The following is a 14,537-nucleotide window of genomic DNA, read 5'->3' as shown; positions in this document are numbered from 1 at the left end:
TCATCAAATGTAGAACATATATATGCCAAACAATATTAAGGTTACGAAAACTTCCTTCTTATGTTATTTTCATATTTGTCCTTGTCACTATCTATTTCTTTCATGTGGACTCAGCCAGGTTAACCTAGTTTTAATGTTATCTTAATTTTCCCTCTACTGCCATTTATCTTATACACATGGTTTAACCAAGGTCTTGCACTTCTTTTTGGGTTTTATTTAGCTCTTCTCCATGAGCTCCTATACTTCCCTTTTCTCACACCCAACAATCAAATAAAGGCCAAATGAGGAAGGCAAGAGAAATAATGAAAACAATGAAAAGGCCACAACAACAATATAAGACTCTAACACAAAGTCAACAAACAAAAACAAGAAGAAAATATGAAACCAATGATAACAACCAAAGCATGCAAAACATCCCCTCTATAGATAATCCATTAGTTCTTAATAAACCCAATCCCTTGAGTTTTGGTGTTCAAGTTGTCCATCACCAACACATGCACAAGTTTTGTGTTAGAGTCCTTCCCGAGGTTTGTGGCAACCTCAAAACTCCAACATCCCTCTAAATAATTCAAGAAGATACTTTTCATAATTACAGATCGCTTGAGGGGATGCTCTCTCATCTCTTTTTGCATTACAGGTTGCTAAGTCAGGTGCCTGCATTTTGCATGAGCTTTTCTTTGTTGCTTGTTTGGGTAGTCTCTTCTCAACTTTTCCTCTCCGTAGTTCAAGTTTATCAATGGCTTTATTTTTTCTCCAACCTTATAAGGTTTATTTCTAGTCTTGTTAGTATGGCACTCTTCTTTATCTCTAGAGGTTGATGCAAGTTGCAACACCCACTGTATGTATTCTAAGCTCTATAGAAGCATTGTGTTTAGTCTTTCTTGCTCTTCTTATCTTATATTGAGCCTTTTATTTTCTTCCTTGCAACTCTTCAACTCATATTTAACCTCTTGTATATTTATGTTCTATCAAAAGAAATTTTCCCTTCTCATACAGCTTTTTCCATAGGAATAGTTTATTCACCAGACTTAGATTGGTAAAAAGTCCCTAACTTGTCCCACAAAGCCTTCACCGTAGCATCCGTAGTATACGCACATCTTCCGTATATGCACAGTTTCCGTATATGCGCAGATACATAAACGAAGACATGTACAATTTCCATATACAGAAACTGCGCATATACGGAAACTGTGCGTATACGGAAGATGTGCGCATATACGGAAATTGGGCATATACGGAAGACATGCGCACATCTTCCGTATATGCTATTTCATGGACTATAGCATTATAAATGCACTCTTAAGAGACCTTAAGTACAGTGTTGGGAAGCGGGTTCTGACATCGGCTTTAGCGGTCAGCAGTGTGCATCATTTCTCCGGCGAACAAATTCCGATTCCGTATGTATTCTCATTCGCATTCATCCACCCGCATACCATCCATACATCACTCATTTTGAATTTGGAAACCCGCCGTCCCATGTCATACCATCGCCCGCATACCATCCATACATCACTCATTTTGAATTTGGAAACCCGCCTAAATACTGACTCGCGCCTTTCTCTCCTATTTACTGCCCTCCACTTCCTCCCTGCTTTATCAGTCAATATCGTCTGAATGCTTTTGAAATCGGGAATTTTTGTCCGAATCTCTGCAATTTTCACACTGTACTCAGAATTCGGTGTCAACTGAAGGGAGTATCAATCTCTGTTTCGGCGATTCATACAAATTTGTGGCAAATCAGCAGATAAAGAAGTCAAAAAAATGGCAGTGAATACGCCTGTGTTCACAATAGCAGCTGCGGTTGCCGCAATTGGGGCTTTCTGCAGGTTCGAATCTCATCGCCTTCCATCAACATCAGATACGGATGGCCATCATGTAAGTATATGAAAAATTGCTTCTTCATCATTTTGGGTTCTGCAAAGAGGGGAGGGGTTACTGTTTCTTGGGGTTAGGGTTTCTAATTATGGTGGTTTTTGGGTTCACAGGATCAGAGTTACAGTCGGCAGGGCGGTGAATTAAATAGAAAAGCAAAGGAGGAACGGACGACAGTAAAGTTTGCCCCCGAATTTGACGGTCTCCACTGCTATGAGACGTTGGTTAGGTTCTGATTGCTGTGAGGATGAACTTAACCAGCCAGCAAATTGAATTTCACTGATGTGATAAATTATGTAAAATATATTCATTTAAATTATATTTTTGGACGACTTTCCCTTCTTTGTATTTCCTGAACAATTTCTTTAATTTAATTCTTCCGATTATTTTTTAATGATTATCCCACAGTTTTAGCTCGCCAAAATTTGGGCATTCGAATTCTGCTAAAATCGCCCAAAATCGTGGATTCTAATGACACAAATTCAGACGGTCAAAGAGTCAAAATAATTATGTTGAGGACCTTAAGGGCATGTTACTACAGGTACACTTACGTCAAAGAAGACACCTTCAAGCAAAGTCAAGTCTCCTCCAAGCATGTGGCACCATCAAAAAAAGCCTACCAAAGCAAATAAGTCAAGTCGGCCTACATTCTTCAAGTCGGCCTTCAAGTCGGCCTAAAGGAGGGACAATCCTCTATATATAGAGGTTGTCCACTCCATCATAACATCAAGCTTTCATCTTTGAAATCAATGAAGGTAGGAAGTCAAGAAAAGGGTGAAGGAAGGACAAAGAAAGGTTCTCCAAGTGCAACGAAGAAGAAGGGTGCACAACCGAGCCTAAGAGGATTGTTTCTAGGGAAATATGCAGTCACACATGCGAAGATAAAGAAGGTATCTCTGTTGCCATAGAAGCCCTCCACCACAGTCATACATATCTCATTGGTTGGGCTAGTAAAGTAGGCCTATAAGGCCTCTCACTCAAGCGAAAAGGAAGCTCACTCAAGTGAAGAATAAAATAGGACCTCCACATAAGAGTCTTGAAGGAATCCCCTCACACGCGTGAAGAAATAGTGATACACTATTGTCATATCAAACCTGCAACTATATCTCAAGAAAGAGCTCGGTTGGAGGAAGGATAAAGTACTCTTCATATGTAAAGGAATCTACCAAGGAGAAAAGAGGAATATCTCTTATAGAAGAAACATAACAAGGACTACTATCAGTTGCCAGAAGAAGGACGAAGTGCTAGGGAGCAAAGTGTTGGAAAGAGGAAGACTAAGTGTCGGGGAACTCCTATTTCTTACCCCATAGAAGAGAGATAAGCGGTACCAGCGACAGCTTTCGTTTCACTTGCTCTTCATTCTGGTGATTGTGGCGTTGCTTCTTACGTTGTCTTGGTACATGACCTACTAATCGGCGCTGGAGGGTCTGATGGATCAGCTCATCATGGTCCTCATTCTGTGCGCGGTGTTCTTGCTCTTGACAGCCCACTGGTTGTTTGTGGTGGAGAAGCCAACGTTGCCTTTGCCTCGATATTGGGATTGTCCCATTGGTATTTAGGCATGCTGGGGCGACGCATTAAGTTGACCACTTGCAAGTGCCCAATATTTCTGTATTCCTCCGATCTCATGCGCTTATGGCAGAAAAATCCAGCCGGTGGGCAATGGGAGCTTCTGACTCTACACAGCTTACAGTTTTCATCATATAAGGTGGCAGCGGCCCACCACGAGGTATAGCTACTTCATTCGATGAAAACTGTAAGCCGTGTGGAGTGAAAAAATCCCATTGCCCACCAACGGGGATTTTCTTGTCATAACCGCAAGAAAATAGAGGAAGGCACCCCATTAAAATTATTGCCAGAGAAGACACATAACATAAATACTTGACTTTTGTAAACCATAGATTTATCTTCTGCACTACCATGCTTAATACCCAATGGCGCAATCGCAATATATTTTTCTTGAATAACCAGCATTCTGGTTTCCGTGTTATAACTTGCCAGCATAGACCAACTCCTTGAGGAGTAGAAGACTGGGCTGTTGTCTGCGCCGGAACGAAGTGATCGTCCGGATAATTTGCAGTTGATTTCTGATCATTGCCTTATAGTCGTAGGGATATAAATGACATCATGTTCCTGATTATAGACGGTTGAAACTAGTTTATGAAACCCCCATTACCATATTCAAAAAGATCACCAAGGGTTGGTAAAATCACTGTACTCAGCTCCTAATCATTTTTTTCCAAAACATTAGATTATAAAAATTATGAGACGACTATTGTTTATTCAAAAATTGCGTTGAGGGTTGTGATTATAAAATTTCCAAAACATTAAATTATAAAAATTATGAAACTACTATTTGTTTATTCAAAAATTGCGTTGAGGGTTGTGATTATAAAATCACTATGTTCAGCGCTTTATAATTTAAATTATGAAATGGCTATTTGTTTATTCAAAAATTGCATTAAGATTCTAAAATCAATGTTGTCAATTCCTTATCATTTCTTTCCAAAACATTAAATTATAAAAATTATGAAACGACTATTTTTTTATTTAGAATTTGCGTTGAGGGCTGTGATTATAAAATCACTATGTTCAGCGCTTTATCATTTCTCTTCAAAACTTTAGTTTATGGTACATTTAATTTAGAGTACTGTTTACATGATTTTTTCCAAGACTGAGTTTTTCCAAGAATGGAGGATCCTTTAGCGCATAGCCAAAGTTGGTAGAATAACCAAACACGACAATTGACATATACGGAGGGAGAAAACCAATCACATATCACCAAGCGGTCTCCATTGGACACATCGACCCACAGATCGACCCCAAGGGAGGTATGGAGGTCATGAAAATGAAAGTGTCAAGAGAAAGGGCATTGGGATACGTCAGCACCAAGAGGCAACAATGATGGCCAATGGGGAGCGTTTCGGGCGGTCCCCATGGGACATGTCAACTCGGAAGGCAAACCCCGATGAGTTTGTTAACATGCACAAGAGGGAAGTGCGTGGATAAGGGAGTTTCGAGCTTAGCACCTGGACACTACCCTCGACTTGTTTCACATAGAAATAATATCTTGGGCATAGAGAAAAGAGTCGCAGAGGCTCTAGGAGCATCTAAGCACTAGCTCCTTGGATTGTTTCGCGTAGAAAGGAAGGAGTGAAACACATAATAAACAAAGGGGCTATCAAATAGGGAGCTCCGTCCTTTGGGTTGATGGGTGGTCATTCGCCTAAAAACGTGACCAATGATGTGGAGCCATTAACAAAGGAAAAAGGCCTCCTATAGGACTTAAAAGGGCTTAGTGCCTAGGGCCTAAGCCAATGCTCGCCATGACTCGGTCTTATGGTGGATAACAGGAAAGGTGCCAACAAAAGGGACCTAACACAAAGAGGTCTTATTCCTAACACAAAGAGGGAGCATGACCACAAGGGGAGTATACTCAAGTCAATATTTGAGTATGAGATTATGCATTGAGAATTGGTATCATTAACTAGTATAAGTTATGCTTTGCATGATAGAGGCTAATGGTGTTTGTTGCATATGAATCAATTGACTATTATGATATCATTCTAATTGGTAATTAGTATCATACATCGGATTTACGGTGAAAGGAACATGGTGCATATACGGAACCTGGGCATATACGGAAGATGTGTGCATATACGGAAGATGTGCGCATATACGAAAACTGGGCATATACGGAAGATGTGCGCATATACGGAAACTGGGCATATACGGAAGATGTGCGCATATACGGAAACTGGGCATATACAGAAGATGTGCGCATATACGGAAACTGGGCATATACGGAAACTGGGCATATACGGAAGATGTGTGCATATACGGAAACTGGGCATATACGGAAGATGTGTGCGCATATACGGAAACTGGGCATATACGGAATATGTGTGCATATACGGAAACTGGGCATATACAGAAACTGGGCATATACGGAAGATGTGCGCATATACGGAAACTGGGCATATACGGAAGATGTGTGCATATACGGAAACTGGGCATATACGGAAGATGTGCGCATATACGGAAACTGGGCATATACGGAAGGTGTGCGCATATACGGAAACTGGGCATATACGGAAGATGTGCGCATATACAGAAACTGGGCATATACGGAAGGTGTGTGCATATAAGGAAACTGGGCATATACGGAAGATGTGCGCATATACGGAAACTGGGCATATATGGAAGATGTGTGCATATACGGAAACTGGGCATATACAGAAGATGTGCGCATATACGGAAACTGGGCATATACGGAAGATGGCATATACGGAAGATGTGTGCATATACGGAAACTGGGCATATACGGAAGATGTGCGCATATACGGAAACTGGGCATATACGGAAGATGTGTGCATATACGGAAACTGGGCATATACAGAAGATGTGCGCATATACGGAAACTGGGCATATACGGAAGATGGCATATATGGAAGATGTGTGCATATACGGAAACTGGGCATATACGGAAGATGTGCGCATATACGGAAACTGGGCATATACGGAAGATGTGTGCATATACGGAAACTGGGCATATACAGAAGATGTGCGCATATACGGAAACTGGGCATATACGGAAGATGTGCGCATATACAGAAACTGGGCATATACGGAAGATGTGTGCATATACGGAAACTGGGCATATACGGAAGATGTGCGCATATACGGAAACTGGGCATATACGGAAGATGTGTGCATATACGGAAACTGGGCATATACAGAAGATGTGCGCATATACGGAAACTGGAAGATGTGTGCATATACGGAAACTGGGCATATACGGAAGATGTGTGCATATACGGAAACTTGGCATATACGAAAACTGGGCATATACGGAAGATGTGCGCATATACGGAAACTGGGCATATACGGAAGATGTGTGCATATACGGAAACTGGGCATATACGGAAGATGTGGGCATATACGGAAACTAGGCATATACGGAAGATGTGCGCATATACGGAAACTGGGCATATACGGAAGATGTGCGCATATACGGAAACTGGGCATATACAGAAGATGTGTGCATATACGGAAACTGGGCATATACGGAAGATGTGTGCATATACGGAAACTGGGCATATACGGAAGATGTGGGCATATACGGAAACTGGGCATATACGGAAGATGTGTGCATATACGGAAACTGGGCATATACGGAAGATGTGCGCATATACGGAAACTGGGCATATACGGAAGATGTGCGCATATACGGAAGATGTGTGCATATACGGAAACTGGGCGTATACGGAAGATGTGTGCATATACAGAAACTGGGCGTATACGGAAACTGGGCATATACGGAAGATGTGCGCATATACGGAAACTGGGCATATACGGAAGATGTGTGCATATACGGAAACTGGGCATATACGGAAGATGTGAGCATATACGGAAACTGGGCATATACGGAAGATGTGCGCATATACGGAAACTGGGCATATACGGAAGATGTGCACATATACGGAAACTGGGCATATACGGAAGATGTGGGCATATACGGAAGATGTGCGCATATACGGAAACTGGGCATATACGGAAGATGTGTGCATATACGGAAACTGGGCATATACGGAAGATGTGCGCATATACGGAAACTGGGCATATACGGAAGATGTGCGCATATACGGAAGATGTGCGCATATATGGAAACTGGGCATATACGGAAGATGTGCGCATATACGGAAACTAGGCATATACGGAAGATGTGTGCATATACGGAAACTGGGCATATACGGAAGGTGTGTGCATATACGGAAACTGGGCATATACGGAAGATGTGCGCATATACGGAAACTGGGCATATACGGAAGATGTGTGCATATACGACAACTGGGCATATACGGAAGATGTGTGCATATACGGAAACTGGGCATATACGGAAGATGTGGGCATATACGGAAGATGTGTGCATATACGGAAACTGGGCATATACGGAAGATTTGTGCATATACGGAAACTGGGCATATACGGAAGATGTGTGCATATACGGAAACTGGGCATATACGGAAGATGTGCGCATATACGGAAACTGGGCATATACGGAAGAAGGTCCTCCTTGAAAGACTTGATCAACTAATCATCACCTGTCAATATCAGATCATCAACATAAAGAACAATGATCAATGGCTTACCTTCTACCATGATGTGGTAAAGGTTCGCATCTGCTTCACTCTTTGTGAAGCCCAACCCGGTGAAATAGCTGTTGATCCTGGTGTAACAAGCACGAGGTGCTTGCTTCAGCCTATACAAAGCTCTCAAGCTATCCTGCTCTCTCTGCAATCAAACAATACAACTCACAGACTGAAAAGACACAGTATATGTCCTCCTCAAGCCCTCCAAGCCTCCTATTTCCCTGCACAGTTTTTCTTGGGCTCCAATGATGCCACATGTGTGAATTAGCCTCATCACACTCACAAAACCTGAAGAAGTAACTGCCCAAACCTGAAGGAGATAATTCCTTCTGCATGGATGAGTTTCCTTTATAGAAAAAATCCTCCAACTGATAGTACATTGTCCCTCCATCTAATCTCAACTGGGACTCTGTCTGAACTGACATGCATGAGTTATTTATGAGAGAATATTCAGTTATCTGAAGTGCAGCAGTTACATGCATGCATGCATTAACTAACTAAACTCACAATTAATTCAACAAACTGTTTGAATTAATCTAATTGGACTTGACTCAGTTCACTGAGCCAACTAATTACAACTCATCCTTATCTCTTTAATTGATGGATAAATTCCTCAATTAATGGACAACTGTTGCATGTCCCCACATAGACTTCATGTTTGATTTTCCTCAACTAATTAACTCATGGTGAATTAATTAATTATTTTACAAATAGCTGCTAAGATCAAATTCGAATTTTACTTCTCAATTTTAGTTGAGGGACTAACTAAAATTGGAATCCATCCTGAAATGCTATTTTTAACACTTCCGTTTTTCATTCCTTGTTGCTATGTCCAACACTAGTACCCGAACTGCGATTTATAGCAGTGTTATTTTTAGCACTTCTATTTTTAGCATTTCTTGTTGCCATTTTCAACAATTGAAACATCATCAAATCACTCGACCTCTCATCAAATCGAAAGGGTTTTTTTCGATCGATAATGCGCAACATCCATAAGTCGAGAAAGGATCAAGTTCTCTGGCATCAGCTTTGAAATCCATTCCTTCATCTGGCTGGCTAAGCCATTTCTCTTTCTCAAAAAATGGCATGAACAAACAAAGATACCATTCAGGGTTCAATTCCTCGACATACCAAATGGAAAAAATACATCCATAAGTCAAGGAGAGGGAATGAAGTAATTTCACTGCTTATCTTTAGGTTGATAGGCCTCTCTTTTGAATCAGTGCACCTCTTGTCTTAGTCTACACTTCTCATGTCTATCTGACATCTGTACATAGATTTTTATGCCACCCAGAGACATCTGTGCACACCATTTTTACACTAGAGTTCCAGGAGAGTCCGTTTGAATTCTTCATGGAGTTTATGGCACTAAACATGAGTTTTATGGTGCATGACTTCATGACAAAGAAAAAGATGACATTTTTTGATACGTCGATACTGTCGCCGACAAAGTCGCGGGATATGGAATGTTTACTAATATCATAAACGACAGGTCGGAATACGACACAGGCACAATAAGCAACCAAGAATGGGGTGGAATCATGTTATACCATAGATACTGCAGCTTTTTGGGCATGGACACAAGATACAACCTCGACTACAAAAACCATAGGCATTTCTAAACTCAATATCTACGATACCAAGCAATCACATCGACTATTGCTACTTCGTGTTCAATCTAATTTCCATCTAAAAAATAAATAATTGCCCCTAGGTTTGAAAATAAAGTCCCTGGGAGTTGTCGTGATGGGAGGAGTTGGCTTTGTTGGAAGTCACCTAGTTGACAGGCTCATGAAAAGAGGTGACAATGTTATTATTGTTGACGATTTCTTTACATGAAGAAAGGAGAACATTTTGCATCATTTTGGCAATCTAAGGTTTGAACTGATAAGGCATGATGTTCTGGAATCCTTATTGTTGGAGGTTGATAAAATCTACCATTTGGCTTGTGATGCTTCCCCTGTGCATTACAAACATAATCATGTGAATACTATCATATCCTTTACTCATCGAAATATGAAATGAATCTATGCTTTTTAAGTAAATTTCTGTAGATCTTGCTATTTTTCACAATGGAGGTTTCTATTCAGTATTTTTTTATTATAAAATTGTTATGTTTTGCTCTGAATCCTTAACTCGAGCTTTACAAAACTAATGTTTTGGGAACCTTGAACATGCTCGGACTTTCCAAGCATGTTGGGGCAGGCTTTTTGCTTACAAGTACAAGTGAGTTTTATGGAGATCCTCTTGAACATCCTCAAACTGAAGCATATTGGAGCAATGTTAATCCCATCGATTAGTTTCTTATCGGACTTACCTTGGATGAAGGCAGTCACCATGTTTTATTTTCAATTATTGTTCGATGTTTTCCTTGTATTGAAAACTAAAAGAATTATCGTTTTCATGGTGATATTCAAGAGTCCGCAGTTGCTATGATGAGGGTAAGAAAACAACCGAAACTCTAACAATGGATTATCACAGGGGAGCAAATGTTGAGGTGTATTGTGAATCTGAGTTTGTCTTAATATCTGTATTAAATCTAAATATATTAAACCTTATTTCACATCACACTTGCCAAGATACTTATTTGATATCGTGCTTTCAAGTTCATATTTCTCAAATTTTCAATACATACAGTTTGCGAATGTGCCTTGATGATGGTCAGATTGTAAGTAATTTTGTTGCTCAGGTAAGTTATTGATTTTCTTCCCAGACTCTCAAGGCTATGATCTCATAACTTTGTAGTTGTATTCTGCATTGAATGTTGGTGTTACATAGGTTGTGTAGTTGTAGACCATACGATGATTCTCCTTGAAGAAAAATCTAGAGCTACATTATCTGTTTATTGGTACTTTGATTTTTCTTTTTAGCTTGGTTCCTATTCAAAAGTGTCGTACTATTTGGTGTGTTTTTCAAAAGGCCTAGAGATTTTTTATTGCAAGACATAGTCCAATAAAGGTTAGCAATCCTTTAGTAGTTTGATAGGTACCACAAAATACCGAATAGAAACCTAATTATTCTAATAGAAATCTTTGAAAATTATATTTACCCGAAAATTATATGAAGTAATAAGTCATTCACAGGGTAATTAAAAAACATCTTATATGGTTCAGTAAGAAGAAGCATGTATTTAAGGAACTTTGGCAGGTATTATGGAACTTTGGGAAGTATTTGGATTTCTTATGTTTGTAATATTGTATTATTGCACTTAATGGTGCTTTTGCTTAAGACAAATTTTTTTCCACTGCTTTGATGATTTCCCCAAATGATTATAATCATTTATCTTTTTGAATTATGCTTTTCTATTCACTTAGGGCCTTTGTATAACCTTTTGATTATGTGCCTTAATTATTTTCTAGTTCCTTTGTGCTTAATCTTTTCTTTCTATAGTGAGTTAATTTGGGATTTATTCCTTTTTCTTGTCTAAGATAATTTTGATAAATTCCTTATTATTATGTATAGCCTTTGTGCAAGGAGCCTTTGACATTCTATGGAGATGGGAAACATACACAGAGATTCTAGTTCGTTTATGATCTGGTAAGTTGACAATTGCAGCAGAAATATTGGTCCATTGTTTATCGCTCCGTGTTGTTGGAAGTAATATGGTACTGTTTTCTTTCACTTCTCAAATAAAAATTAACTACAAACACTTCCTTGGAAACCCCGAAGGTTGAATGCCTTATGTGACTTATGGAGGCATGTTGGTCCTTTCAATCTTGGGAATCCTGGGGAATTTACAATGTTAGAACTAGCACAGGTAACTGTAAATCCTTTCATACTTATTCAGGACACTAGAAAAGAGTTGTAGATTTGTATATGGTATGCCTAGTTATTATTCATGGAGCATGATATACTTGAGCATGCAATGAATTTAGTCTTGTGGTTCAGAAGATTTTTAGTTTTCTTGGAACTTTCCAGCTGCAAGCCGATATAGGAAATTTAGTTGTAGACAATCTGCCCTTCATAATTTGTGTGTTGGCCAAGGAAAAATCTACAATTCTCATGTATGGAAGCTTGAATATTGAATTTGACCGTTGTGATTTTGGTAAAATAAAATTTATTTTATTTTATAAATTTGTCACATTTTGACTTACATTTATTGTTCCGTTATCATTATATGAACACGCCAAATTCACGAGCAAGAGAGTTGAATCTAGCAATTTTCTAAAGTCAATTCACTTTATAATTTGAATATTATTAATATTTTTTATAAATTTGGTTTTTTGTTATTTAGTGGTGTATGATGGATTTTTTTTTGTGTGATGGATGTACTTTGCAATGGATGCATGTAACTATTTGCATAAGTTTCTTTATTTTTTATTTGTTTTTTAAATATTATAAGTTTCACATTTGTTGAAGACTACATTTAATTTATAACTCTTTTCTTCCCAAAATTGAGGAGGTAGTTTCTAACTCACTTGAATTTAAAAGTATCCTTGTTATTTTCTCAGGTTTGAGCTATGACATTGATCTGAGTTTCTAGAGGTCGAATCTGGTGTCCGTGTTGCCCTTCAAGAACAAGATAGTCTAAGAACTTCACTGGTATGCTTTCGAACTCCAGGATCCATAAAACTAAAATATTATCTTTTACAATATCTATATAAAATTTAAATTTTCCAATACATATTATGCAAATGCGTTCCTCATATCATTTTTCCAATTTAAAAAACCTATCGACCTATGTTTGCACATTTTGAGACAATTGCTAGTCAAATACACCTCCTAGCTTTATTTGTCCATCAGTTCAAGACCCATTGGGGTCTCACCATGAGGAGAGGAACTTTTAGAAAGAAGCAGTTCACTTTAAATCAGTTAATTAACCAGCCCTTCTCAATAATGAATGGGGAAAGGTGCTTAAACCAAAGATTCGTTTAATCACATTTCGTCAACTTTCAGTAATGAGTGAGAGGGCAATTGTTGAGCTAACCACAACTTATTGCAATAGGCGTGTTGGGATAGGCGTATTAGGTACTTTATTTATAGTGATTCATTAGCCGTATCTCCCCAAGTTAGACCAAACCAATACTGGGGGAAGGGGATAAAAATAAGCTGGATTGGATCATATAAATCGACGGAGGAGCAGACTAACTTTTCGAAAGAGCAGACTAGCAGACCTCTTATGTATGTTCCTCCCTCGCAATGCATTGGATGAAAGGGAAGTGCGTGCCCAGGATGAAAAATACCGTAAGGGGCTAAATCAGCTTCACTGAACCAAGTTAATTTATTGACTCTACCGATGTACAATTTAATCGTTTATTAATGCCTTTTTATGACAATGTACCAAAAAAACAATTTTTGATGGAATCTTTGATATCACCCACATTTATCGATGGGTAATATCGTTGTTTTTATTATAGCTTTAAAACCAGTTTAATTGATTTTAAATTTAAATTTATTAAGTATTGACGTATCAATTTAAAAGTTAAGATGGATCTAAAGTAATATGCTTGTATTTCATAATAAATTTCTTCAAACTTTTGTTTCATCATAACAAATACTAAAAAAAAAATCATGACTTCTCAAAACCTAAACCCAAAAATTACTTTTTAATTTTTATTTTACCTAATCTTAATATTTAAATCACATAACATTACAAATATCTATTTCATATAAAACTTGAAAACACTTCTCAACATAAATAATAATCAATTTTAATAATATAATATAATTTATCAAATATAAAAAGCACTGCAAGACAATTTTATTATCAAATTTAAAACCTCTCAAAGCCATTAGTAATCAACTCTAATAATATAATAATAAAATTTACCAAATACAAAAAGTACTACAAGATAATTTTATTATCAAATTTAAGAATTGTCTAAATAAAATTTTGTTGCAAATATCTGTCATATAAAACTCGAAAACACCTCTTAACACGATTAGTAATCATCTTTAATAGTAGACTATAATTTATCAAATATAAAAAACACTACAAAATAATCTTGGTATCAAATTTAAGAAGTTGTCCAAATAAAAAAAATAATTGTGACTCTACTTCATGAATCTATAAATGGAGATTTAATTATTAAAATATTTTTTTGAAATTGAAAATAAATATGAATGTAGTATTATAAATAATTAATTTATAACTGTGTTAAATTTTAATAAGAAAGCTTAAATTTATAATTATTTAATTTCATGTGATTATTGATTTTTTCCCATTAAAAGAATTACATATTAATATAAGGGTTTTTTTAAATAGTTTTAGTTTAATTTTTTTGAAATGTTAATTATATATGGTTATTTATTAAATTTTATTTGGTCATATAAATTAAAATAATGATTCAAATTCATAATTATTATATTTCATAATTTTAGATTTAAATTTAATTAATAAGCATATAAAAATTATATATTTAATATTTTTTTTTCTAAGTTATATATCTATTTGTCTTGGGAGCAGCTCAATTGGTGATGGAAATAATGTGAAATCTGTGGAAAATGAGAGATCCAAGGTTCCAGTTACAGAAAGGAGGAGAGGTAGTAAACCTTTGAACCCCATAGATTTAC

General features: G+C 37.4%; 1 protein-coding gene across 1 annotated transcript; it reads left to right on the top strand.

Annotated features, from left to right (window-relative positions):
- The first annotated feature begins 1,644 nt into the window (after positions 1-1,644).
- On the top strand, positions 1,645-2,350 carry LOC149208041 (uncharacterized). The gene is made up of 2 exons (XM_089393990.1): positions 1,645-1,875; positions 1,986-2,350. The coding sequence occupies exons 1-2, from the start codon at positions 1,762-1,764 to the stop codon at positions 2,106-2,108; spliced, it is 237 nt and encodes a 78-aa protein (XP_089250116.1). The 5' UTR covers positions 1,645-1,761; the 3' UTR covers positions 2,109-2,350.
- The last annotated feature ends 12,187 nt before the right edge of the window (positions 2,351-14,537 follow it).

Source organism: Pinus tabuliformis, chromosome 1_2 (assembly GCF_031772625.1).
Source record: "Pinus tabuliformis cultivar Carrire ecotype Pingquan chromosome 1_2, CPIR1, whole genome shotgun sequence".
Taxonomy (NCBI): domain Eukaryota; kingdom Viridiplantae; phylum Streptophyta; class Pinopsida; order Pinales; family Pinaceae; genus Pinus; species Pinus tabuliformis.
The sequence above is the reverse complement of the archived record's forward strand: the minus strand, read 5'-3'. Positions and strand labels throughout refer to the sequence as shown.

Excerpts from the sequence above, each read along its gene's own strand:
- LOC149208041 (XM_089393990.1), top strand. The coding sequence starts at position 1,762 with ATGGCAGTGAATACGCCTGTGTTCACAATAGCAGCTGCGGTTGCCGCA. Across the intron at positions 1,876-1,985 it reads CAGATACGGATGGCCATCAT|GATCAGAGTTACAGTCGGCA; the intron begins GTAAGTATATGA and ends TTGGGTTCACAG.